General features: G+C 65.3%; 2 protein-coding genes across 2 annotated transcripts; both read left to right on the forward strand.

Moving 5' to 3' along the window:
- Positions 1-2,578: 2,578 nt before the first annotated feature.
- Positions 2,579-5,804, forward strand: LCN12 (lipocalin 12). Its single transcript, XM_040460278.1, has 5 exons — positions 2,579-2,865; positions 4,506-4,585; positions 4,658-4,774; positions 4,897-5,085; positions 5,691-5,804. The coding sequence occupies exons 1-4, from the start codon at positions 2,579-2,581 to the stop codon at positions 5,040-5,042; spliced, it is 630 nt and encodes a 209-aa protein (XP_040316212.1). The 3' UTR covers positions 5,043-5,085; positions 5,691-5,804.
- A 15,411-nt stretch (positions 5,805-21,215) lies between these two features.
- Positions 21,216-24,498, forward strand: PTGDS (prostaglandin D2 synthase). The gene is made up of 7 exons (XM_040460223.1): positions 21,216-21,418; positions 22,095-22,234; positions 22,345-22,421; positions 23,123-23,239; positions 23,398-23,499; positions 24,115-24,140; positions 24,345-24,498. Exons 1-6 carry the CDS (start codon positions 21,305-21,307, stop codon positions 24,138-24,140), a joined length of 576 nt encoding a protein of 191 aa, XP_040316157.1. The 5' UTR covers positions 21,216-21,304; the 3' UTR covers positions 24,345-24,498.
- Positions 24,499-24,504: the final 6 nt, after the last annotated feature.

Raw genomic sequence — 24,504 nt, forward strand, 5'->3', positions numbered from 1 at the left:
CGCAGATGGGCCAGGTCCCTGCCTGTGGGGACACGGCTGAACATGGCTTGCTGCGGAGGGGACCGTCCACCTCCCTCCAGCTCACGGCAGGGGCGTCACACGGGGTCGTTCCGCGCGTCCTGCTCCTGCCCGGCACTGCTCCCACCCCAGCCCGCGGCCGGGGTGAGGACCTCGGGGATCCCCGGACTCCAGCATCCCTCCCCGGTGTCCCTGTCGCCCGGGACCGCGTCCTCGGGAAGAGCGAGCCCAGAGCACCACGTCCGAGTTTTCGGGGAGAGAGGAAAGAAGCGGGGAGCAGCCGGGGGCGCTCCTGCTGTGGAAGAGAGGACGGGACGGGGAGGGGGGGCTGCCGCGAGGGGGACCCGCGGACCCTGCAGCCTCTCGGGGCCGGCGGCTGGGACGGCGGTCGGTTTCCCGGCCCTCACATGCGGGGGCGAGCAGCCACTCCCAGCCCCCCAAACGGTGGGCGGGCGGCGTCACGTGCGCACCCTCGACCAATCGCATTGGGGGCGGGAGGAGCCTCGCCGGGGCGGCTCCCGGCGTCCTCCGCGCAGCCTGGGACGCGCGCCGCACGGGTGGCGGGGGCGCCGCGTGGGTCCCTAGGCCGGGAGGAGCGGGCGGGGTCCGGGGGAGCTGGCCCGAGCGGCCCGCCCGGCCTCCGCTGCGGCCGGCACGTCGTGGCCAGAGAAGGCCGGGCTGGGGTCCCCGTTCGGACCGCCGCCGCCCCGCCCCCGGGCTCCCCGGAGCGCGGGCGCCAAGGGGGCTGCTTTCGGGTGTTGGGCGGGCTGAGACTCGGGTCGGGATCCCCAAGGCAAGGTCGGCGCCTGCAAGGAGGGAGGCGTTCAGGGAGTCAGGCGTAGGAGCTGCTACGCCAGCTTCTGTGGGACGGTGATCGCTTTGGGAAGTTGCGGGCAAAAACGGGTCACTTGCACCTTGTCTCCTTGTGGGCCCTCTCCCCAAGTAGTAGAGCCACACCGAGCAGCGGGCAGAGCGATCCCAAGGAATGCGGTGCTGCCCTGCAGGCTCGGTTCTCGAGGAGAGGCTGGTGGCCGCAGCCCTCCCGACCCCTGACCCTCCCCCTGTCCTGGGGCCTGCAGCTGGCCCAGAGAGGTCTTGACCTCCACCTGGCAATGGGACTCGCTCCTGGAGGAGGAAGGACCAGGCGGCCCATGCCCTTCCATGCAGAGTGAGGGCCAGGACAGAGCAGAGCCATGAGGCTCCTCGCCTTGGGGGACGGGTGCTTTCCGAGTGTCCTGGCTGGGGCCCTCCTCCTCAGGACAGGCTGCTGGAGGCCCTGGGGGGTGTGGGGGTGGGGTGGGGTGGGAGGTGGCCCAAGACAGGGGACGCACTGGACTGCCTATGTGGGAATGTCCGTTTGCTTCCCAGGCCCTTGCTCCGGGGGTGGCCAGGTGGGCTACATGCCCAGAGCCTGGGCCCTCTTGCGCCCAGGCCCGGTGTGCGGGGGCTTCCTGCCCCCTGCCCTCCCTCTGGCAGAGGGGCCCCTGTGATCCGCCCCTCAGTCACCTCTATCTGGGTGTTCTGGCTGCCTGCCCCGCCACCCCACCACCTCTGGCCTCACTCTGACCCGCCGCTACCCCTGCCCCCCGTGACTGTAGGGCCACTTGGCCCTGTTCTTGCCCTACACTGATTTCAGGGACTGTGGAGCGGTGTGGGGCGGCAGACCGGACTCTACACTGTGTTCCTGCAGCAGAACACTGTGCCCCTGACCTTTGGGACTAAAAAGGTCAAGCTCCCTGTGTGGGATGGAACATTCTGCCCTCCACCTGGTAGCAGGAATGCCGCTAGGGTAGGGCTAGGCTAGGGAGGCGCCTCGGGCCTCTGACCCCCTCACTGGCATGGGACACTGGGAAGGGGTCCCAAGGAGGTGTGGAGCTGGGGGTCTCAGGAATCAGAAAGCAAGGTCCAGAGACATCCCTGGGAGCTAGTGGGCCCAGCAAGCACCCCCAGCACCTCCATTTTCTGCCCACCTCCCTTCCTGGGCTGGGACCCAGATGCCCTCTATCTTTGGTGGGCAGGATCTGAAGAGGGCCCGCCCCTGCCCAGCCCACCCCCAAGCCCTCCGCACCCACCTCTTCTGCCAGTCCTGAGCAGGAAGGTGCGGGGAGCACACCCCTGGGGGAGGGGCACCTGCCAGGTGGGCCCATAAAGAGGTGAGTATCTGAGACCACAGCGACAATGAGCATTTACTTCTCCGTCCCCGCTGACATGGGGCCTTCGCCTGCCCTGTGGGTGATGTTCATCCTGCTTAAAGGCCAGACCTCAAACACCCAGCCAGGCATGATCTCCGTCTTACAGAGTTTCCAGGAAGACCAGGTCTGGGGGCCGGGTTGGAGGGGGAGAAAGCCAGGGTCCAAGTGCAGGGAGAGAGGAGGGCCATGGTGGCCGGGGAAGGCACCACCCGGGGAACCCAGCGTGGCCAGCCTGGTCTCAGTGTCCTCCCCAGAGATTCCTGACATCCAGCAGAAAAGGGCCCCGAACAGACCTTCTGGGCAGCCGCTCCCTCCTGTAGCCCCTGCCAGTCCCCGTGAGGTGGGGACGTCTCAGTCCCTCCGCACAGATGGGGAAAGAGTCTGGACAAGACCAGCCACTGGGCCAGGTCACTCTGTCCCTGCCAGACCCAGGGCAGCCCCCGGCTTGGCGCAGGCACAGGCTGCCTGGCGAGGGTGTCAGGGCTGCCCTGGGCTCTGCCGACTCCGGGTCCCCACAGTTCCAGGGGGAGTGGTTTGTTGTCGGCCTGGCGGGCAGCACCCACAGGAAGACAGACGGTTCCTTGCTGAGCCCGTTCACTGCAACGTTTGAGAAGAATGAAAACGGCAGCCTTAAAGTGTCATATGCCATGACCCGGTGAGTGAGGATCCCTGACCTGTACCTCCAGAAGCCATGGCTTCATGACTCAGGTCCAGCATGGGCCCCCGTGCCATGTTCTCCCAAGATCCTCTTCCAAAAGTTCAGCACAGGCTGCTAGTGACCTAAGCCAGCTGTGGGGACACACACAAGAGTGGGGGGCATTCACCGGATCACAGACTCTGAAGGGCCTTGGGCGCTGATGGATTTCAGGTACAGCTGGATCCAGGAGCTCAAGCAGTGTGATCAGTCCCCATCACCTCCTCCCTCTCTCTCTCTCTCTTAGCTCTGCTTGCCCTGGACTTCTGTTGTTCAGGGAAGTTCTCACCTCACAGGGATAAAACATCGGCCTAGGCTGATGTGCTTTTCAGGGTTTCAATTCCAGAAAAGAGATCATCCTGGTCGGCCTGGCAACGGCCTCTGACTGGTTCTCCTGGAGTCAGGTGCTCCTCCTGGATCAGTTGCTGCATCCAGGGTGACAGGTGGTCTGGTCGGTGTGCCTGAGTAAAGTGCCTGCTCCCCGGCTGGGAAGAAGTGGGGTGTCTTCATAGACAGCTGCCTGAAATGAGGTGGAGGGGGGCGCAGCCCGCCCTTCGGGGGACACCGATGCCACGAGGGCTTCCTTCCCCTCCCCAGATCTCCTGCAGTCCTGCCCCTGCCCCCTCCTTGCCCACCTGCCTGGCTATGGGGGAGCAGAGGGCCCAGAAACCTCTCTGGCTAGGGCTTTTTGGCTCCACGTTAGATAAATGAGGAGCCTGAAACGGGGGGGGGTTTGTCACGTAGACCAGGGTTAATGCCAGAAGCCGAGAGCCTCTGAGGGGCTCCACTCGGCCCCTGCCCTCGCCTGCCGGCGACCATCGTTGAAGCCACCTGCACCACCAGCCACCCCAGAATCCCCCACCAGAGCGGCTCAGACTCTCGGGGGCATCTGACTGGCCTGGTTCCTGCCAGAGGTTGATTACTGGGGGGACCGTGGGGGACAGAGAGCCCAGTGCAGATGCAGCCTCTCCCCGGCCTGCAGGCTAGGCTGCACCTGGTTGCTGCTTAAACAGGCGCATGCACCCGCATGCTGGCCCCCGCACTGCTGGCCGTTTCCCCGAGGACTGAGCCCGGGCGGGGGGCGGGGGTGGGGAACCAGGCCCTGCACAGCAACAGCCGCCCGCAGCCCCCACCCCTCCCCGCCCCACCCGGCTCCGCGAAGTCCACGGCTGAGGCCGGGGGGGGGGGGGGGGCGCCGGGCAGTGCCCACTGGGCCCACTCCGTATTCCCAGAGGGGCCACCGTGGCCTAGAAAACCCCTCACGATGGCACACGCGTGCACGTTTCAGGTCCTGTTCCAGGCTGAGGAGGAGCTGTCCGCGGGTGGGCTGGGCAGAGGCTTCAAGGTCACCGCCCACACCTGGCTGCTCCTCCAGGAGGGACACAGGGCAGCCCCGGGGGCCACGGGGTGGACACAGGCCTCTCTGGGGAGAGAAGTGTGCTGGGCCGTGCCCGTGGCTTCACACAGAAGTCTCCTCCAGACAGACAGCTGTATTCTCTCAGGGGCCCACTTCGGGGCCCGCCCCTGAGAAAGGCAAAAGGAAACCAGCGGTCCGGCCAGCTTCTGGAACCTTCCTCCTCTGTCCATCCCTGCTCTCACAGGGGCCACCGCTGTATCACCTGGTCTTATGTGCTGATCGCAGCGGCCCAGCCTGGGGGCTTCTCAGTGGACAACACAGCGGGTGAGGGGGCGACGGGGGAGAGGCGGGAGGCGCTGGTGGGCGTGCCCCTGACGCTGCGCCGTCACCCCTCAGCGCCCGGGAAAGGCCCCGAGGAGGTCCAGGTGCACGACGCTGACTACAGCGTGTTTGCTCTGATGCTGTCCAGGAGACGGTCGGGCGGTCAGAGCGTCCTCACGGTCAGCCTGCTGTGTGAGTGCCTGGCCGGCGGCCGCAGTAGAGCCGGCGGGACAGGGCAGGGTGGGGGGGGGAGGGGCAGGACGCCCCCACTCGCTCCGGTCGCTGAGGGCCGTGCTGCGCTCATCGGGCCCCAGGCAGGACGTGGCTGATACGGACCCGGGTGCTGGAGAGGTTCGTCCACCTGGTCAGAGCTCAGGGCCTCTCGGATAACAACGTCGTCTTCCCGGACTTGGCCGGTCCCGGGCTCTCAGGCTGGGGCGGGAGCCCGGACCCAGCGTAGGTAGCTGCCCATGGGCCTCAAAAGCCCTGTGGGGGCCCGGCGGGTGAGTGCGGACTGTGTTCAGGGTCGACCTGTGGGGTCCTGGCGGCGCCAGAGGGTTCAGCCTGAGCCCAGAGTGTGGCGGGGAGGGGGGGGGTCCATATTTGATCCCTGTCCCACCCCCACCCCTCCACCCTGGGCCACCCCTTCCCCCTTCCGGGAACATTTCTCGCCACACCCCCGCCCCTCCCACCTCTGGCCCTTTACAGGTGTGGGGCTACGTGAACACGTACTGGCAGACGTGTGCATAAAACACGCGCGGACCTCCACACACACGTGCACGTGTAACCACTTAGACACCCACGCACGCACACGTGTGCACGGAGGTGCACGCACACTGGACACCGTGCTCACAAGCACGAGCGCTTGAGCGCCCCCTTGCGTGTCTTCGGGGAGTCTGGGGGCCCAGGTGGGGGCAGGGTGGCGCCCTGGAGGGCACGTCCCTCGGTCCCTGGCCGGCCTCCCCCACCCCAGCCCGGTTCTCCCTCAGCCCCAATTCCTCTCCCCTCCCCGGAAGCTGCCAGCTCTCTCTTGTGCGTCTTGCTCCTCCCCAGCTCTGCCCCCAGTCTGTCCCCCATCCTTCATCCGAGGCTCTGTCTCCCCCATCAGACTGGTCCCCCCATCCGAGCAGCCGTTGAAGGTGGACGCAGCTCCTCCCCGGCCAAGGCCTGTGTCACTGCCCCCGCACTGCTCTCGGCATGAAATAAACGCTCCGTGCTGGGATCCAGCCGTGCGACCCACTGTGACCTCGGGTGGGTAGGGGGAGCCCGAAGTAGGGGCCTCTGAGCACACTCACCCACCCCAGCCCGCCAGGCCTGTCCTTGCCCTCCAGGCTTCCCGGGGTGTGCGTGTGTGCGCGCGCGCGCACGTGTGGCTTTGCAGGCCCTCGTGGATTGCACGAGTTGGTCCCGGGACAAGGCCCCTCCGTCCTCCCCACACAGACCCCCATCTCCACCCCCACACCCCCTCCGAGCCCCGGAGCTGCCATGAGGGGTGCAGCTGGGGCCCCAGAACACGAGCAGGCCTCGCATCCTCGTACCTCGATACAGAGGCCCCGGGCCTTGGGGGCGGGGGGCGCAGACGGGATTGGCTTCCTGCCGGTGGGCACGCGGGGACGACTTCCCTAGGCCTGACCTCCACTGGGTGTACGGACCCTTCGGGTACGGAGAGCCACAGCCCGGGACTCCGGCACGCTTGTGCACACTCGAGGGCAGCTCACAGCTGCCCGACCCCAGACAGGACCAGCCCTCCCGAGTCTCCCCCCATCTTGGCCCCCACGGCGCTGCGAGCAGGGGGGCAGCGGGCCAAGCCCAGGGCCCAAAGTGGAGCTGGCCCCACCACAGGTGAAACAACATCTAGAGAGGTCTCTCGCTCTGTGTCAGCTCGAGTTTCTTTGGCCCGAGTGGATGCCCCCAATCCAGGGTCAGCAGAAGGAAATAAACGCAGGTGGACCGTGCATGGCCCTGGGCCAGCCTTCGTGCCTTGGCCCTGCAGCATTGTTGGGACGGGGACGTTGCTTCCTCCTGGCCTTGCCCGCCGAGGTCCCACAAAGCCCTGCAGCGGTTACAATGATATCGATGGGCCGCCTGGGGCTTCCCCCGGTCCTGCCAACGTGAGGCTGGGTCTCGGGTGAGCCTTCCAGGCCACAAATGGTGGCGAGCTGTCGTGCACGAACCCAGGGCAGAGGCCAAGGTAGCCGCACACGTGAGAGCCAGGGAGGTCCCCCAGGGATCTGGGGTCTGGCCCCTGGTTGAGAGGCCCCGAGGCCCTTCTCCAGCCACACCCCTCCCAGCGGTGTCCCTCCTCCCAGGCAGGCGCCCCGCCCACCCTCACCCATTGGCAGGAGCCCAGGCTGGGTGGGCAGGCTGGGCAGACCAGGCCTGGAGAGGGGGGAGAGGGAGGAGAGGAAGAAGTGGGGCGCAGCCAGGGACGGAGACCCCTGCACGTGACCCTAGTCTCCACCTCCAGGAAAGGACGGATGTGCCTTGTTTCCTAGTCTGAAGTGCAGTTTACGACTTTGAGCTACACAGGACCCCTGTGCACGACTTCCCTGGGTCTTCTGACGTGGTGTCCCTATCAAGGGCCGAGGGAGGAGGGTCCCCATTCCTCAGTGCCAGGCAGGACTCACTCAGAGCCCTGGAGGATGTCCCCGACTCCCCCCGGCCCTCCTCCCAGCCCTGTCATCTGAGGACAGGGGTCCCTGCCGCTTCTAGTGAGGGGTGCGGTGTGGGTCCCAGCAGGCCCAGGTGGCTTGACGTAGCTCCTCAGAGTCAGTACCGCTGCCTGCCGGCCTGAGTGTTGTGACAGCTGTCCCCTGGCTGGCTGCCCAGGACGCCCCCCGCAGCTTCTCTCTGAGCCTGGCGAGAGCAGGTGCACTCTCTGGCGGGACGTCCCTCCCCATGTTCTGGAAGGCACAGCGCCCGGCCTGTCCCTGGGATCGCTCAGTGTTGCATGAACCTCTGACAAGCAGAAACCCTATAAAGTGAAGGGCTCAGACCCTGGGGCCAAGGACACAGGTGGGTCCCGCCGAGCCCTGAACACAGACTCCAGCTGCACCGGGTCCCCAGGCTCCTCGGACCCGTGGGGCAGGTGCTACACGTTGTTGTCGCTGGCACCTGAGACTTTTGAGGCCAGAAGGGGTTGGAAGGCCGCCTCCAAGACCCTGTCCCTGCTTGGGTCCCAACCCTCCGAAAGCCTCGGTCGGCCATTTCTCTCCACCAAGCCCCCTCCTGCAGGTCAGGAGTCTAGCGGCCGTGTGACAGGCAGGGCAGATATGGGCGAGGGCCATGCATTGTGTTCCCCCGCTCAAGGTGGGCGTCTGGGCTGGGGTGGACACCCTTGAGCCCAGCCTGAGCTATGGCTGTGGTGTTTGAGGGGACACTGTGTCCAGGAACTGATGGGCCAGCATCGCTCTGTTTGCGTCCCAGCGGCCGGGGTCTCTGAGGGCAGTAAGATGGACGGGAGGACAGGACTGTTGTCTGGGTGGCCAGAGAAACTGGCCTGTTGCAGGGGAGCCCTCCCCGGCTCTGGGGGGCCCATTCCAGGGACAGCAGCTCCCCGGGAGGGATGGCCAGCAAAGCCAAGGGACCCTTTGGGGCCCCGGTTCCACATCTGAGCCTGCTGGGGGCTTCAGCACGCGTGGTGGGGACGAGCCAGGGCAGCAGGGGCAGGACGGATGGGCGCAGAGCTCTGGGAGGGAGCGGACGTGGCTCAGGTCCCCCGTGGGACCGGCCCGGGGGTGGGAGCGGCCAGGGCACCTGCAGGACCACAGGAGTGTGTGCTGGGCCCCCTCATCTGAGGTCAGGCGCTCTTGCTCCCACCTGTTGGACTAAATAATTTCTTTATTACATCATCTTCTCTCTTTATTAGCTTGTAATATTACTTTGTCGTGGTTGTTTTTTTCATGTTTTATTTTTTTTTCTTTTGAGACAGAGACCGAGTGGAGGAGGGGCAGAGAGAGGGGGAGACACAGAATCGGAAGTGGGCTCCAGGCTCCGAGCCGTCAGCACAGAGCCCGACGCGGGTCTCGAACCCACGAACCGTGAGATCGTGACCCGAGCCGAAGTCGGACGCTCGACCGACCGAGCCCCCCAGGCGCCCTTTTGTTGTTGAAACCCTCGTTAAGTACTCACTCCTGGGGCATCAGGCACATTCACACGGTTGTACGGCCTTCACCACCCGTGTCCAGGACTATTTTCCCGGACTGGACTCTGTCCCGTTACACGTGGACCCTCCCCTCCCCCAGCCCCACCCTCCCGCTCTCCGTGTCCGTGGCTCCGACTCCTCCAGGGCCTCTGGTGAGCGTCCACTCCTACAGGACGTGTCCCCCTGTGACGGGCTGACGTCACTCAGCACGGTGCCCTCCAGGTTCGCCCAGTTGTAGCAGGTGTTGGGATTTGGCTCCTTTTTAAGGCTAATATTCCGTGGTCGGCTGGACCCTGTTTTGTTTATCCTTTCACCTGTCAGCGGATCCGTGGCTGCTTCCGCGCGTGGCTGTTGTGGACGACACTGCCAGGATCATGAGCGCTCAGATCTCTCTTGGAGACCCTGCTTTCTCAAACTTTTGACTCTTCTTTTTGAGATAGCCGGGGGGTTATGAGCTCATCCTTGAGTTGCCCATGTTGAATATAAATTAACACGTTCACCATCTTCTGGGCAGTGGAATTATTTACAACACTTTAGTTCCACTCATACCCTCTGAGATTTTGTTCTATTTTTGCCATGTGTTTTAATTCTAAACATATTTCATTCCCCACAAGACGTATTGAGGGTGACCAAGATGGCGGTCCACAGGGCTGCCCACGCCCAGCCTTTTCTCTGCTTCGGCTAAAGGGCACCCCTTAGAATTTCTTCATTGCAGATCTGTTAGTGATGAATTCCCCGGGGTCCCATTTGTCTGAAAAAGTCCTGACTTAGTCTTCATTTCTAAAATATGAACTTCTATTTGACATACACTAAAATAGACGTGACTCCATTGTACGCTTTGATGCCCTGTGTCAACACAACCCAAATCAAGATGCGGAACATTCCATCATCCCGGGAAGCTCCCTGGTGCCCATTTGCGACTGGTCCTCGGCAACCTCAGCCCCGGCAACCGCAGATCTAGTCCCGCCTCTGTGGAGGAGGCCGGATTGATTTGGAATCGCTCAGTGTGTCGCCTCTTGTGTCTCTGCAGGCCGAGGGCCGCCCCGCCCCAAGTCGCTGTGAGGTCAAGGGACAGCTGTGTTTACTTCTTGACCCCCACTGTCCCACTGCCGGTAAGGCCTCCAGCCTGGAATTGCTCTGATGGGACAGAGAGTATGTCGCCAAAAGGTGCTTCATGGAGAAAACCCTGAAGGAAGTGATTCAGGGAGAAAAAAGTGACCCCAGACACGAGGCCTGAGCTCCAGTGGGAACAAAGAACAGAGAAAGCAGTAAGCAGGTGGAGAATTCGAAAATCAATCTTGGCCACGTAAAACAACAGCAATAATGTTTTGGAGATTAAATGTATGAATTCCAAAACATGACAAAAATGGCATTGTTTGGAAGGAGGAAGAGGTGACTTTGTCAAGGTAAAGCTGGACGCTATAATGTTGGCCATAACCACGAAGAAAATATACATGTGCTTACACACACACACACACACACACACACACACACTACCCTACATTGATAGAAAGGAAATGATGAATGGATGAAAAATAATCCACAGTGTCAAGGAGGCAAGAGCAGGTGGGAAAAATAAAAAGCACAAAATAAGATGGTGCATTGAAACCCCAATATATTGTTACATTAAGTAAAGTTAACTGAATACGCTTCTTAAAAGAAAGGGCTGATCGGAGGATTTTGAAAAGCATCTATCATATGTTGTTTTAGAAGAGAAACATTTAAGACATGAGGGTACAGAAATGCTAGGTCATTTCATAACGATGGTAGAATCAATCCATGAAGAACCGTTAAGAAGTTTAAATTTGTATGCGACTAATAATATGGCCTCAGAATAGCTAAAGCAAAAAACGGGACCGCAAGGAGAGAGACAAATCTGCCGTTGCTGAGGGAGACCTTCATATGCCTCCCTCAGGAAACAACTTTACACGCTGGGGACGTGGGAGTGGAGGGGGGCCGGGAGCAGAGACCCAGCTGCAGGGCAAGGGTGGAGGGGCATCACTGAGGAGAGGACCTGGGAGCCGGGTAACAGGGACAGGACATCTTCAGATGCTTCAGGGATGGGGGCCGCGTGGAGGGAAGACCAGGCAGAGCTCGTCCCGGAGTACTGGCCCAGGCCGGGGTGGCTGTGGGACCTGCTAGGGTTGCTGGCCCCATCGTGCGGCTGACCCCCACTCCGGACCCTGTGATGGCCGGGACAGGTATCTTTATCCTGCCCGGGAGCCCTGTCACCATGTGGGCCTGCTGGGGCCGGGAGTAGCCCCTGGGGGCTTCTAGAGCTGACCCCACCTGCTTCCTGGAGGGGGAAGGGAGGGGAGCAGGTTGGCTGGGGTAGTTCGTGCACAGGGCAGGGGTCTGAGCAGGCAGCCTGGGGCATTGGGCCTGTGGGTGCAGAACTTACAGGAGCCCATCCCACCCCAGCCCTGCCCTGTACCCGTCTGTCTAAGCCCCGAGGCCCCATGCCCACTCTGGGCCCTGGAGAAGCATCTTTTCCCAGCCACCCCCACATGGTGGGTAACTTGGGCCTGGTAGCCAATTTCCCGAGTCACCTCATGCCTCCCCACTGCCATGCACACGCACACACGCGTGCACGCACACACACACACACACACACACACAGGACACAGGGACCCTATGGAGGATGATGCCCCAGACTGAGGACCATGCATGTGGCCAGGGGCCACCCACTCCACACATGGCAGGAGGACGGTGGGGAAGGGGTCTTGGGGAGGAGTCCCTTTGGTCATCCTGGGGTGTGGGGAGGACTGAGAGAGCTGCCCGGGGTGTCCTGAGACCCCTCTGCTGGGTAGAGAGGGGGGTGAGGCTTGTGTGGGGGGTGCTCGGGAAGGGGCAAGTTCCCAGGAACAGGGGCTGGGCGAGGCCTCCAGCGCTGAGCTGCGCCCCCCCAAGGCCCTGATCGGGGCCAGACAGAGGGGCCGAAGGGGTGAGGCCCTGGCATGGAGGGGTAACTCCATGCAGGCAGGCCAGGCTCCCCGGTCCACCTGCATGTGAGGTGACTGGTCCTTGGGAGCTGGGGGAAGGCACAGACCCTGGGGGTGTGAAGAGCCTCACCAGGGATCTTGCAGGCTGGGCCTCCCCCGCCCCAACTCCCCAGAGTGACCTCACCCCTTCCTGCTTCGCTGCGGGGCTCACAGGAGGCTTTCAGAGCCAGGGTGCCCGTGGCTAAAGCTCCATTTGCCCTGCCCCAGGGCCAGACGTCAGCATGTCCGGAGTCACCCGCTACCCGTGGTCTACCAGGAGACCAGGAGTTCACCCAGGGGCCCCTCCTTGTATGGCCGTCGGGAGACCACCTCTGATGTCCTCCTGGCAGACTGGAAACGGGGGTGGGCTCGAGAGGTGGGGCTTGGGGAGGGAGGGCGTTGGTTTCGGTGGCCGTGCAACCAGCCTGGGGACGGACGGGCCTGAGCACCGTGACCCAAGGACCCTAAGGGGGCCTGACCGTCCACCTCCCTATTCTGGTGAGGAGCCTAAGGTTCCTAGGTTGGGGGGGGGGACACAGAAACACGACCTCTGCTGTATGCATGCACACACTCGGACGGGGTGCACACACAGGCACACACACACGCAGGTGTAGGCTCGATCACGCCTGTTGTGAAACACACCGTCTCTTTTGTGTTTCTTCTGAAAGCTTTCTCCACGGGATGCGCGGCCTGCATCAGGCAGGAATGCTCTGGCAGAAAGCTATTTTGTTTTGAAGGAAGTTATTTTATTTCTTGGGCTTGTGCGGATTAACTGGAGGTTGGGTTTTTTCCACGCTGTCAGTTGCTGGCACTCCGGGACCCTGGACAGCAGATGTCCCGGGAGCATCCGTGCACTTCGGCGGGGTCCCCTGGCTCCATCCCAACCGGAGAGGGTCCCGGGTGAGGGGCACAGGCTGCTCCTGTGACTGGTGGCCCAGGAAGCTGGTGGGAGGCCTGGGGCTGTCCCTGGAAGCAGACTCCACTCTTGGGGCGGGGGCTGGGGCGGGGGCAGATCAGGCACAGCCAGCCTGGTCTCTCGTCTCCTCCACGCACACCCCTTCCCCTGTATCTCTGGGGCCTGCTTTAGGCCTCGCTTCCCAAGAGGCTCCCCAGGTCCATGGCACCTGCTGAATGCCATCCACGTCTCCCTGGGCCCCGCTGTCCCGGCCTCGCCCCCCCAGGCTGAGCGGGGCAGCGGGGGGTGCTGCTCCAAGTGCAGGGAGCTGCCCCACCCGGGAACCACCTGCAGATGGCCCAGTTCACGCCCACTCAGGGCTGTGGCTGAGCTGGAGGGAGGGGTGGAGAGGGGCGGGGACAGGGCGCGGGCAGCGTGGGCACAGGAATGGGTAGGGGGGGAACGCGGCCTTTTCCCCTGCCCTCGGGCGCTGGTTTTGCAGATGCTCAGAGGCCTGACCCCTGGCACACCTGTTTATGTCCGGAGATGGGGAGGGACACAGGGAGGCAGGGACACACTACCCCCCACCTCGGTAGAGGATGGAGACCGGCCCAGGTTCTGAGCCTGGGAGAAGGGAAGGAAGGACAGCCCCCCACAGCCCTGCAGCCCTGTCTTGGCAGAGATGAGGCTCTCCTCCACCGAGGCTCAGAGAGACACCAGCCCCCAACAGTGCTGCCGCGGCCCCCACAGGAGGCCACAACCCCGAAGCCACATTCTGCGTTCAGCTCGTAAGTGCTAGAAGGACGTCATGGCTTCCCGCTTGCCTTCCCATGGGTGCCGCCAACCAGGCCTAAAGCACAGGGGGCTGGGAATGGGCAGAGCCCCCCTCCCACCCTGCCCTGGGGAGCCCATGCCCTGGAGCCCCCTCCCCAGCAGCATTGACGATGCCAGGGAGGGTCAGAGGCCGGGGGTGGGGGGGCTGCCTGGGTGAGGGGCCGTGGCTGGCCCCCGTCAGAGTGCCCACCCCGCAGCTGCAGAAAAACTGCCGTCCACCCACCTCAGCCCCGGGGGCCTTCTGGGAGTCTGGGGCAGACCCTACCCGGGGCCCCGCCTACCCGGTCCTTTCCCAAGTCTGGCTGCGGTTCAAGGGCTTTGCACAGGCCGGACTCTGGGTGTTCAGAGCGAGGGCAGCCCCCCACAGGGCGCCCGTGCCCTGGCCTGTGGGGGCCCGTGAGGCTGCCACCTTGCAGACCCTGCTGACGAGCCAGCATGGGGCGATTCATCCTGTGTCCAGTCAAGGGAGAAACCCGCTGGCCCACCTGCTCACCAGCTGGCAAACTCCCCTGGGTCTGGCCGGGCCGGGGCAGGATGGCTGCCCCCCACACTCGGGGCGCCCACGCTCCCTCCTCCCGAATCCTCCCAGCCAGAAGCCCCACCAGTCAGTGGCCCCGCCAAACACGTCCCTGCCTGATGCCCAGGGGACGTCGGGGCCGAGGAGCCAGCTGTGGCCGAACCGGACAAAGGCCCCGGCCCCAACGTCAGCCACGCAAACCCACGCGGGCGTGAGGTCCTGGGGTGAGCCTGGGCAGTGTGGCCCCTGGTCCTGCTCACCTCCCAACCCATCCCGACCCCTCTTCTGGGGCTGAGAACCCCTCCCCCACGGCTGGGCAAAGTCCCAGGCACAACTGTCCTGATGGCTCTGGGACAGCTGGGCTCTGTGACCAGCGTTCGGACACAGGAGAGGATGAGCCTCTGTCCGGGAGTGGGCACAGCCTGTATCCTTCCAGTCCGGAAGCCCCATTCCAAGCCGTGGCTTCCGTGACCTCCCTTGACCTCTGACCCTGTGGCCCTGTGACCCCGGCTCTTCTGGGGTTACCCTGCAGCTCCCCATCTCTGCAGCCCCAGAAGACTTTGGTCCTTCTAGATGCAGCTCCGTGACCCCCAGCCCACACCTCCAGAGCCACCGACTGTCCCTCTCTAACCCTGGGAGGCCCCCCAGTGTCCCGTCTCTTTACTACGGAGCAGGCCCTACCTGGGTCTCCTGGACCCACTGCCATCTCTTCCAGGATGCCCTCCGTGACTGCTGCTCACAGTCCTACGCCCCCCTCAGCCCCGTGTGGGAGCCCAGCCAGCCCCCAGACAGGGCAGGGGTCTGCAGGGCCCAGACCTCCAGCGGGGACTAGCCAGAGGCCGGGGCGCACACTCGGAGGGGGAGGTGCGTGGGAGGTCGGGGAGGGTCATCCCCTAGGGAGGGCAGCCGCGGAAGACAGTGGACAGAGGGTGACTTCCAGGCTCCAGGACCAGTGGCTGCCAGACTGGATGGTTCCTTTCCCTCCAGAGAGACGGTTCCCAGTGCCCATCAAGGCTTTGTTGTGCTTCATCCCCTGAGGCCACATCTGTCCCCGTACTCCTCCCCCATCGGAAATAAACACTTGGTGCCAGGAGGAGCCGGCATGACCGCCAGATGACCCGTGGGGTGGGTGAGGGCTGCAGGCCAGGCTGTGGGTGGCTCCCAGAGCACCCAGGTTCTAGACCCAGGCCGCAGTGAGATGTCCTCTCCAACCCCGTCCTCACTTAACCCTCGGGTGCCTTCGCCCTGAGGACCGGGCACTGTCCTGGGCTCTCAGGACCCACAGAGCCGCCCTTACGCACGGGCCATCTCTGATGGCATGTATCGGAGGCCAGCCAAGGGCCTGGGGAGCAAGGACCCCAGAGGGCTTCCTGGGGTGCCAGGACGTGCCCAGGCCCACAGGGCCCAGAGCGCCCTTCCCGCAGCCCTGCTAGGTGCCCACCCAGGGGCTGGACCTGCTCAGAGCTGTGGTCCCATCCCCTTGAAGTCACCCCGAGTCCCCAGGGAAAGGCAGGAGAGCCCACGTCGGGGGCATGGTCAGGCCCACGACCAAGGACCAGGGGCCTGGGCCACAGCGGGAGACTTGCTTTCCTCTGCTGGGGCCAGGAGGTCCTGGAGACGCCTGGGCCAGCCTGATGTGGCCAGGCCATAGAGGCAAAGAAACTTCCAGAATCGGGAGACTCCACGGGAGCCCTGGATGAGCCAGCCTCCGCACAAAGCTGTCCCCTCTGGCTTTGGGGTCTTTGAGGAGAGGGATACCTGGGCTAGCTGGTGGTGACCCGGGAGGGCCCATCTGCCGATGCCCCCAGGGCGCATGGGGCACATGAGCCGGAAGACCTCTCACCCAGCCCTCAAACAAGTGAGGGGGTATGCTTTGACCCCCCCACACCCACTGCCTGGTTGGACTCTGGAGGCCATCTGTCCGGGTCACCCTGATGCTGACTGTCACAGTTATGGAAGGCCGTGGGCTTACAGGAGCACTGAAGGGGGCAGGCTTCTCTCCCTCTGCCAGCCCTGGGTTCCTGCTGGCCCAAAGTGGCCTCAGGTTACCAGGAGGGGTCAGCCTCACCCAGGTTCCCGCACTGGAGAGCCGCTCTTGGATCTAAGGAGGCCCCTGGACTCAGGGTGTTCCCGCACAAGGCCTTCTCTGGATTTCTGCCCAGACCGGGCAAGACACACCCCACTGGTCCCCCTGCGCCCATCCTGTCTCTGTCCCTGGCGGCCTTCTTTCCCAGGGCCCTGAAGGCTGGGCCGCTCTAGGAGCTGGGGCGGGGGAGGGGTATAGAACGTTCCTTGTACTTGGAGGTCTGAGCTGGCTGCCCCCGCGGCACCTGCCCTCGTGCCATGCTGCAGACCCAGCACCCCACTCCCTCTGTGGGTCCCAGTGCCCCACCAGGTGCATAACCTTGCCGCCCCCCACTCTCTGCTCCAGGTCTGGCCGGTGCTGGCACCTGGAAATGGCCATCTTTCCCAATATGGCCCTGGAGATAGGGCTGATCCAAGATCCTGGGGAGGGGGCGGAGAAAGGGAGAAGGCCTTTGGGGATTTTCCAGAATATTCTGTCTAGCAGCTTCTTGTGACTCAGGGCGTCTTCCCTATTTAAGATCCTTGGGGATCCACCAGCCAGTCTCCTCAACACCTTCCATGTGAGGAGAATCTTGGGGTGGGGTAAGCCCCCCGCCCCCCAGGCTGAGAGGCACCTCCAGAGGGCAGGGGGCAGGGCCTGAGGGGGTAGGGTGGGGTCTAGAGGGGCCGCCTCTGCCCACCCACTCAGGGTTCCTTCAAGGCCCCTTCCCACAAGCTGGGGTCGGTGGGGGGGGGGGCGGCTGATTGCCAAGTAGAAGGTGGGAGGGTCCACAAGGTCCCTATCGGAGGCCAGAGGACACTGTCAGCTGCAGGTCAGTGAGAAGCCACCAGCGCTGGGACAGACTCGGCCCTGGAGAGCCAACCATCTGTGGGGGACACTGCCCGCCCCCCCCCCCCGGAGGATGAGCTCAAGGCTGGGCCTGGGCCCCGGGTTTGTGTCTGACCTGGCGGGCCAGAGGCAGGGGAGTGGCTTCGATGACCTCTCAAGGATGAGGCCCACTCCTGGCATCCCTGCCTTCCAGAGCGGCTCCACAGGCAGATGGCCGTCCTCCGCCTCCGCCTGGGCCCCAGGTCTCTGCTGGGCAGCTCAGCAGCGCCCGGCTGGGTCTTTGGCCACGGGGCCCCAGAAGTCCCTGCGTCCAGAGCTGTCTGCGTGCTGCCGAGGGCCTGACCTGAGGTCGGGGGCGGGGGGGGGGGGGGGGGGGGGGGCTCCCAGGTCAGCCTCCGGGCATCTCTCCCCCGCCAGGTCCTGACGTGGGGCTCCGGAGACACCTCCGTCTGTCCCGCAGGCTCAGAGGGGGACCCTGCCCTGGCGGGTCAAGAACATGCACCGTCAGCCACCCCGCCCGGCCCTCTGCGAGCCACAAAGCGACGCCTGGTTTGCCAGGCCGGGCGCGCCTGCTTTCAGTGGGTGCCAGGAGGGGCCTCACCAGCCCCGGCATCCAGCACGTTCGCACCCCATCCCCCGTCCCCACATCAGCTGAGCAGGGGCCCCCGGAGGGCAGAGACCGCCCAGCCCGGGGCAGCCGGCCACACAGGGCGCAGCTCAGAGCAGAGGGTGCGGGGGCAGTCCCGTGACCGCAGAGGCAGAGGCGGGGAGGGACCGAGGCGGGGCTCCTGGACGCCCCCGCCCGCCCCCCCAGGCCTCCATCATGCACCATCCGAGGGGGTGGGGGAGAAGGGGGCCGACATCTTACAAGCAGCTCAGCTCAGCAGGACCCTACCTGGACCAGGCAAAGGTGACTGAGCTCTCAGGGTGCCTCTTCCCCTACCTGCCGGACCCAGTGGCTGCGGGGCACCTACCTACTGAGCCCCAGAATTGTGCCCCAGGCACCCCCCCACACACACATCTGCTCAGGGTCCCCTTCCAGAAGGATTGGGGAGAGGGCCCGGAGCAGGGGGGAGGGCCCAGGGCCCCGGCCTCAGCCCAGCTCTGCCCACAGGTGGACAGAAGCTCCCCATTTGCCACAGAGAGGTTCCCGGGAGCAGATCTGTCCCAAGAGCTGGGAGAGCCATACCCCCTAACTCCCATGAGTCCTGTGAGGTGGGAGCATCCCCACTCCCTCTGCACAGATAGGGAAACTGAGGCTCAGAGCCGCCAGCCGCCAGCCAGCATCACCCCGTCCCTGCCGAACCGGGGTCACCCTGGTCCACATTGGTGGGGTCCTCAGGGCCGCAGCAGGAACGTGATGGCAGGGTGCAGGCTGGGAGACCAGTGTGCGTCGGGGTGCTCACTACGGATGGGAGGTGCCGGGAGGGGCAGATGAGGACTTGGGGAAGGGGCTACGGACCCCCCACCGGCCAGCCCAGGGTGTCCGGCTCTGGCCGCTGGGCAGCCCTGTTACCGGAGCACTTGGGGGGCGGGAGTGGAGAAGGCAGGTGTCGGGAGCTCTGCTCTGGGGGCCAGGGACAGTGGGAAGGGGCTTGAGGGTCATTCCAGGAGCTGGGGCAGCCACTGGCAGAGGAGACTGGAGCCTCAGCATGTCGCCCAGGAGACGGAGGCAGCACCCCGGGGAGGGCTATGCAGGGAAGGCCCCCGGAGAGGGGAGGGTCTCCTCCGACCACGGGCTGGGCTGGGGGCATGAGGCTCGTGGCCCCTCCGGCTGCAGCCCCGGCCCCCATCTTGCCTGGGTGGTCACCCCCCTCTGGGTCCCAGAGCGTGAGCTCAGCATGCCGCCCGCCGGAGCAGCACGGGCAGCGGGGCCTCCCGAAAGGGCGCACACGGCCCACCCCACACACGGATGTGCCTCCCTGGGTGGCGGCCTGCGCTGGCAGGGCAGGGTCCCCTTCCCCCTGGAGGGGCTCCGACGCCACGGGGGGTGGGCCCAGACACCCAGGGCCTCCAGGAGCCACTCTGTCCTGAGGAGGACCTTGTCCCACCACCAGGATCCGTGGGACACCCCCCTGGGGATCCAGCTGCAAGCGCCCCTCCTGCCAGGTTGGCCCAGATGACAGCTGTTGAGGCCCACATGGCTGGGGTCCTGCTGCCCTAGATCACCTCTCCCTCCACGCCCTTGGTCCGGCGTCCTGGGTCACCTTGCCGCCGTGCCGCGGGGCATGTGCTCACCACTGACAGAGGTGCTCCTGTCCGGGGGTGGCCTGGCCTGGAAAGGGACCTCCAGCCCAGCCACTCAGAGAGCCGCGGGTCTCTCTAAGGCCAAAGGGCCGTCGGCCGACGAACGGACAGGAGACCTGGTGCCCACACGGGGTGCAACCGGTGTCCCCCAGGCCTTCCTGCCACCTTCCTCTTCCTGCCCCCGTCCCAGCCTGAAAGGAACTCCAAGATCTATTCCTGGGCCAGTGCAGGGTCCTGTGGGGTCAGCCCCCCAACGGCTGCCTGTTCTGATGGACTGTCATCCCACAGCCTTCAGGACTGTGGCAAAGGACTGTGCCCTCCCGAGGTACAGGAGGCCAGGGTGGAAGGGTGGGAGTCTCAGGCCTGCCTCTGCCCCCTCCCCTGCACGGTTGCCTCCCTCCCCTGCACCCCCACCCCCTCCCCTGCACCGCTGCCCCCCTCCCCTGCACCGCTGCCAGTCACCCTCTTGGGCACCTCCTGTCTCTTGCCACCTCACCCCCTCACGTTGGCCTCTGCCCACCCAGCTGCTCCCCCAGCTGCCGTGATGATGTAGCTCCACAGTACCCCCTAAATAAGCCCCAGCCTGTGCTCCCGCACTCCTGGGTCACGGGGGAGGGGGGACAAAGGGTGGCACACGCCGATCTCACATCCCTGGCCTCCATCAGGGCTGCAGGGCAAAGGTGCCGAGGGAAGAAGAGGCGGGCTCCGACCTGTGGTGTCCCGGGCCCTCCCCGCAGCCACTCGGCCCTTCCCACAGGACGGCCACACCTGTTTTCACCAGCAGTTTTGAGACCCCGGCCTCAGAAGGGGAGCCCAGTCCCACCAGGGCACGCGCGGCCACCTGCAGTCTAGCCAGGGCCGGGAAGCCCGGTGCCCTGACATCACCAGGACCCCTGGACCTGGTGCCCACCCCCCTGCCCTCGCAAGGTGGGTGGCAGTGCCCATGCTGGTCCCGTTTAGGGCGCTGACCTGACCCTGTGCCTCCCTTTGATCATTTCTGAACAGCCTCCGGGCCATTCCAAAGCCAGAGGCCAGGGCTGCCAAGAACCCAGCTTCTGGGCGGAAGCCCTGGGACAGGAGCCGGCACCCCCTGAATGGGCTGGGCCTGTGCCCGGAGAGGACGGGCTCCTGTCCTCCACGGGCCACACCTATAGCCCCTCTGTGTCTGCACCCACACGGGAACCCTGCCCTGGTTCGTCTTGTCTCCCAGGGTCAGAGCCCAGGCTCCCCGCCTCCCTCAGGACACTCACACCCAACCCACTCATAGCTGGTCAGCGCTGTCGACCCCACTCGGCCCCGAGCTGAGACCCCGCCGGCCTGAGGTGACCTTGGGCTGGAGCAGAGGCAAGGCGACACGTGTGAGTTCTGGAAGCAGCCCTCTCTGTAAGGTGGGGGCGTCCCTGAGTCCTGTGCTGGCGGGGAGACACGTGGCCGTGAGCAGCCCTGGTCTCGGTGGGTGCCCTAGGTAGGGACTGCCCCGAGTCTCACGTGGTGCTGCTGGGCCACACTGGTGGGCGGGCCCCGCACGAAGGGGGGCCCAGGCTGAGAAGGGTACCCAGGGGACCACAGGCCAGAGCCCCGAAAGCTGACCGTGGGGAAGCCGTGCCCCGCACACCTGGCCCTCCGGCCGCACCGAGGGGCAGACTGGGTTCCTTTACCTGGGCCCAAGTCTCCTGTCACCACCCAGCCCGCCAGGCCTTCCAGGACCAAACTCATACCGTATGAACAGTGTCCCCTCCCAGGGTCCCTGGACCTGGAGACAGAATGACGGTAGGACTTGTGAGAGGGGGTCCCGGGCCCAGAAGTGGCCGGAGGCCCCGGGGCACGTGCCCCCACCCCCCATCCAGGCGGCGGGGACCGGAGGGAGGACGAAGTTCTCAGGAGCCTCTGCCTGCAACCCCCCCCAACCCCCGCCCCAAACTCAGCCCCAGGTGGCAGGGCCCAGGGGGGTCCTGGTCAGAGCCTCTTACATAAGCAGCCGTGTGGGGGGCAAGCCTGCAGCTGGGCTCCCGGCTCTGTCCTCCCCCAGCATCACGAGCCTGCAGTGGGCTGTCCCTGGGCTCTGGGTGGAGGCCAAGCCAGGCCCATAAATAGGGGTCCCTCCAGTGGCCTCTGCTCCTCCTGCCGGCTCCCTCACTCCACCCGCACTGCTGGCACCACCGGCCCGGGTGGCTATTCAGCTCCAGGACAATGGCCGCTCTGCACACGCTGTGGATGGGGCTGGTCCTGCTGGGAGTCCTGGGAGTCCTGCAGACGCGGGCCCAGGCCCAGGTCTCCCTGCAGCCCAACTTCCAACAGGACAAGGTGAGAGGCTCCCCTGCCCAGTCCCCAAGGCGGCACAGGGCGCTGCGAGGGGAGGGGGCGCTCTGCAGGGGGCCGAGATGTCTTCCCGGGAAGAGGGGAGCTGAGCGAAGGAGGAGGCCGAGCGGGAGAACCACCCGCCTCCCTGGGCCTAAAGCAATTCGCCAAGAGGACTGAGCCACGGAGGCCGACCTGTGTCCGTGAGCGCGCACACGGCACCTGCGGACACGCGGGCCGAGCGCGGGCGTGCGCCGTCCAAACACGGCCACCCCTCTAAGCTCACGACGCCTGGAGGAAAGCAGGCACACGTCCCACACCCGGGTCTCAGGACACATCGTGCGCGAGCGCGCCGACGGGGACGGCACGCGGGGAGGGCCACGGGAACCCGGGCGCGCTCAGTCGGTCCTCCCGCCACGCGCCCCGCCCCGCGCCCCTTCCCCCGGCGTCGCGGCCGCCCAACCCCTCCGGGGACGGCCGGGGCGCCCTCTGCCGCCCGCTCCCGCGACCGACGGAGCCCGGCCGAGCGGAGGGGACGGCGGGGGCGTGACGGGCTTCTGGGGGCGGGGCCGGGGCGGGGCCCGGCTGGAGACCGGAGGGGAGGGGGAGGGGCAGGGGCGCCCCCACCCAGGTCGGTCCAGGAGGTTTCCTGGCCGACCCGGGCGGGGTCCGTTCGCCGCAGTTCCTGGGGCGCTGGTTCACCTCGGGCCTCGCCTCCAACTCGAGCTGGTTCCGGGAGAAGAAGAACGCGCTGTCCATGTGCATATCAGTGGTGGCCCCCAGCGCGGAAGGAGGCCTCAACCTCACCACCACCTTCCTCAGGTGGGCGGGGCGGCGCGCGCTTCGGGGGGCCGAGAGCTCCCCGCCCCGCGGTCACGATCTAGGGACAGCCCCCGGCCTGACCCCTGACCCCTTCGGTGACCTGCCCACAGGAAAGACCAGTGTGAGACCCGGACCCTGCTGCTGCGGCCGGCGGAAACCCCAGGCTGCTACAGCTACACGAGTCCCCGTGAGTGGGGGCCCCCCCTGCTGGGGACCCCCGGGTCCAGCCCTGGGCAACCTGCAGGCGGTGGCTCTGGGCAACCCTCCTGCCCCAGCAGTACACGAGTGGGCTGGTGGCCCCTTCGTCGGGGTCAGCTAGCCCAAGGCCTGGCCCGATCGACCCCAGGCTCCCGGGTGGGGGACCAGGAACCCTCTCTCTAGGACACCGGATCCTCTTTGGAGCCGACCGCCGGGCCCCTCCCTGCCCGCCCCCATGATGGAATTTCCCCCAGATCTTTGCTGCCGGCCTCTGCTCTGCTGGCCAGACAGAGCACACTGGGGTAGCCCCCCAGCCCCCCTCACACCTCGCCACAGTTCTGCAGAACCAGGGCCAGGGGCTTCTTCATTTCCCACCCCACCATCTACCCCCTTCCTTGGGGAGGCCTTCCCACTGGGAAGTCTCTCCCCAGTTCTGACCCGTTCTAGCCCAGAGGTTTGTGGCTGCACCATGAGCCCCTAATTTTCTGTCTGCTGACCCCCCAGGACTTCTGGTTTGAACGCACTGGACCCCCACAGGGTTCAGGGGCTGTGCGACAGGAGGCTGGGGGCTGGCTGCCTGTCCCGGTGGGGGAGGGGATCATCCCTGGCTCCCTCCCACAGCCAGCCCCGGGCAGAAGCCAGAGGCTGGGGGACAGGGTCCCTGACTGGGATTCTCTCCTGGATTCCCAGACTGGGGCAGCACCCACGACGTGTGGGTGGTGGCGACGGACTATGAGGAGTACGCGCTTTTGTACACGGCGGGCACAAAAAGCCCGGGCCAGGACTTCCACATGGCCACTCTCTACAGTACGTACCCCGCTACCCCGCGCCAGCGACCCGCCCTCTGGCCGGAGGCCCACCCGACCACAGATGGGGGTCTCAAGGGGCGGGTCTCTAAACTGCAGGGGTGGGGGCAGCAGAGACCTTCCCCGACTGAGGCCAGTGGCTTCTCCTTCCTGCCCCAGGCCGCACCCAGACCCCAAGGGCTGAGGTAAAGGAGAAATTCAGCACCTTTGCCAAGACCCGGGGCTTCACAGAGGATGCCATTGTCTTCCTGCCCAAGACCGGTGAGGGGGGCTGCTAATCTCATGGGAAGAGGATTAAGGTCAGATTTGAGGCAGGCAAGTCTCCTGATTCAAGGGAGGCTGAGGGGTGGAGTGCATCCGGTCAGACCGCCCACGGACCGGCACACTGTGGCCTCCAGAGTGGGGGCAGTCTGTCCTCACCCTGTGACCTTGGCCTGCAGCCCTGGGCGCAGCACAGGAAGATACTCCGTCTCCAGGAACAGCACCCCCCCCCCCCACCCGCCGGCCCAGTTTCACCAAGCAGCCTGGGTGTTCTAGGCCCCTGGGTGGCCCTCAGGACACAGGGGTCCCTAGCTTGGTGGGAAACGGGCCCCAGAAACAGAACCAGTGGGCTGGGATGCCTGTGGAGGGCAGCGGTGCTATGGGAACATGGCGGGGGGGGGGGGGGGGTAGGGGGGGCAGCCTGCTCTGGGCCCAGCTGGGGGCACGACCCCCTCTTTGTTCGGAGGAGGGGAGAGAGTGCTGAAGTGTGCCGGACTCAGCAGTTTTGGGGGGGCTCCACTGAGACCGCTCTCCAGGGCTGCAGGGAGGGGGCCAGGTGGGGAAGTGGCCCCAGGCCTGGGGTGCTGACCACGGCCCCGGGTTCTTTCTTGGCAGACAGGTGCATGGAGGAGCACAGATAGGTGAGTGTGGTGGGCTGTGGGCTGGCTTCATACCTGCCATCACCCATCCCACCACCCCAGGGTGGTCCCGGGGGCTGCCCGAGGCGGAGGGGCTTCCCCCGGGAATTCCGCGAGATTCCCGGGAGTAAAGAGGAACCTGGGGACCCTGGGGGTGGGAGAGCTGGTGTTGCCCGCCCCACCCACGGGTGCCGCTCTCTCTGCCAGGCGACCCCAGCCCCCAGGACCTGGCCATCGCGCCCTGCTCTGCTTTTTCCTCCGGGATCCCCGAGCCCCCAGTCCTGGCTCCTCCCTGCCACCACCTCTGCCCCCTCAGACTTTATCCTGGCTCTGAGAATAAACTCCAGAAGCAAGTCAACAATCCAGC

The sequence above is a fragment of the Herpailurus yagouaroundi genome, unplaced genomic scaffold (genome assembly GCF_014898765.1).
Source record: "Herpailurus yagouaroundi ecotype Mexico unplaced genomic scaffold, PumYag 249, whole genome shotgun sequence".
Classification (NCBI taxonomy): Eukaryota; Metazoa; Chordata; class Mammalia; order Carnivora; family Felidae; genus Herpailurus; species Herpailurus yagouaroundi.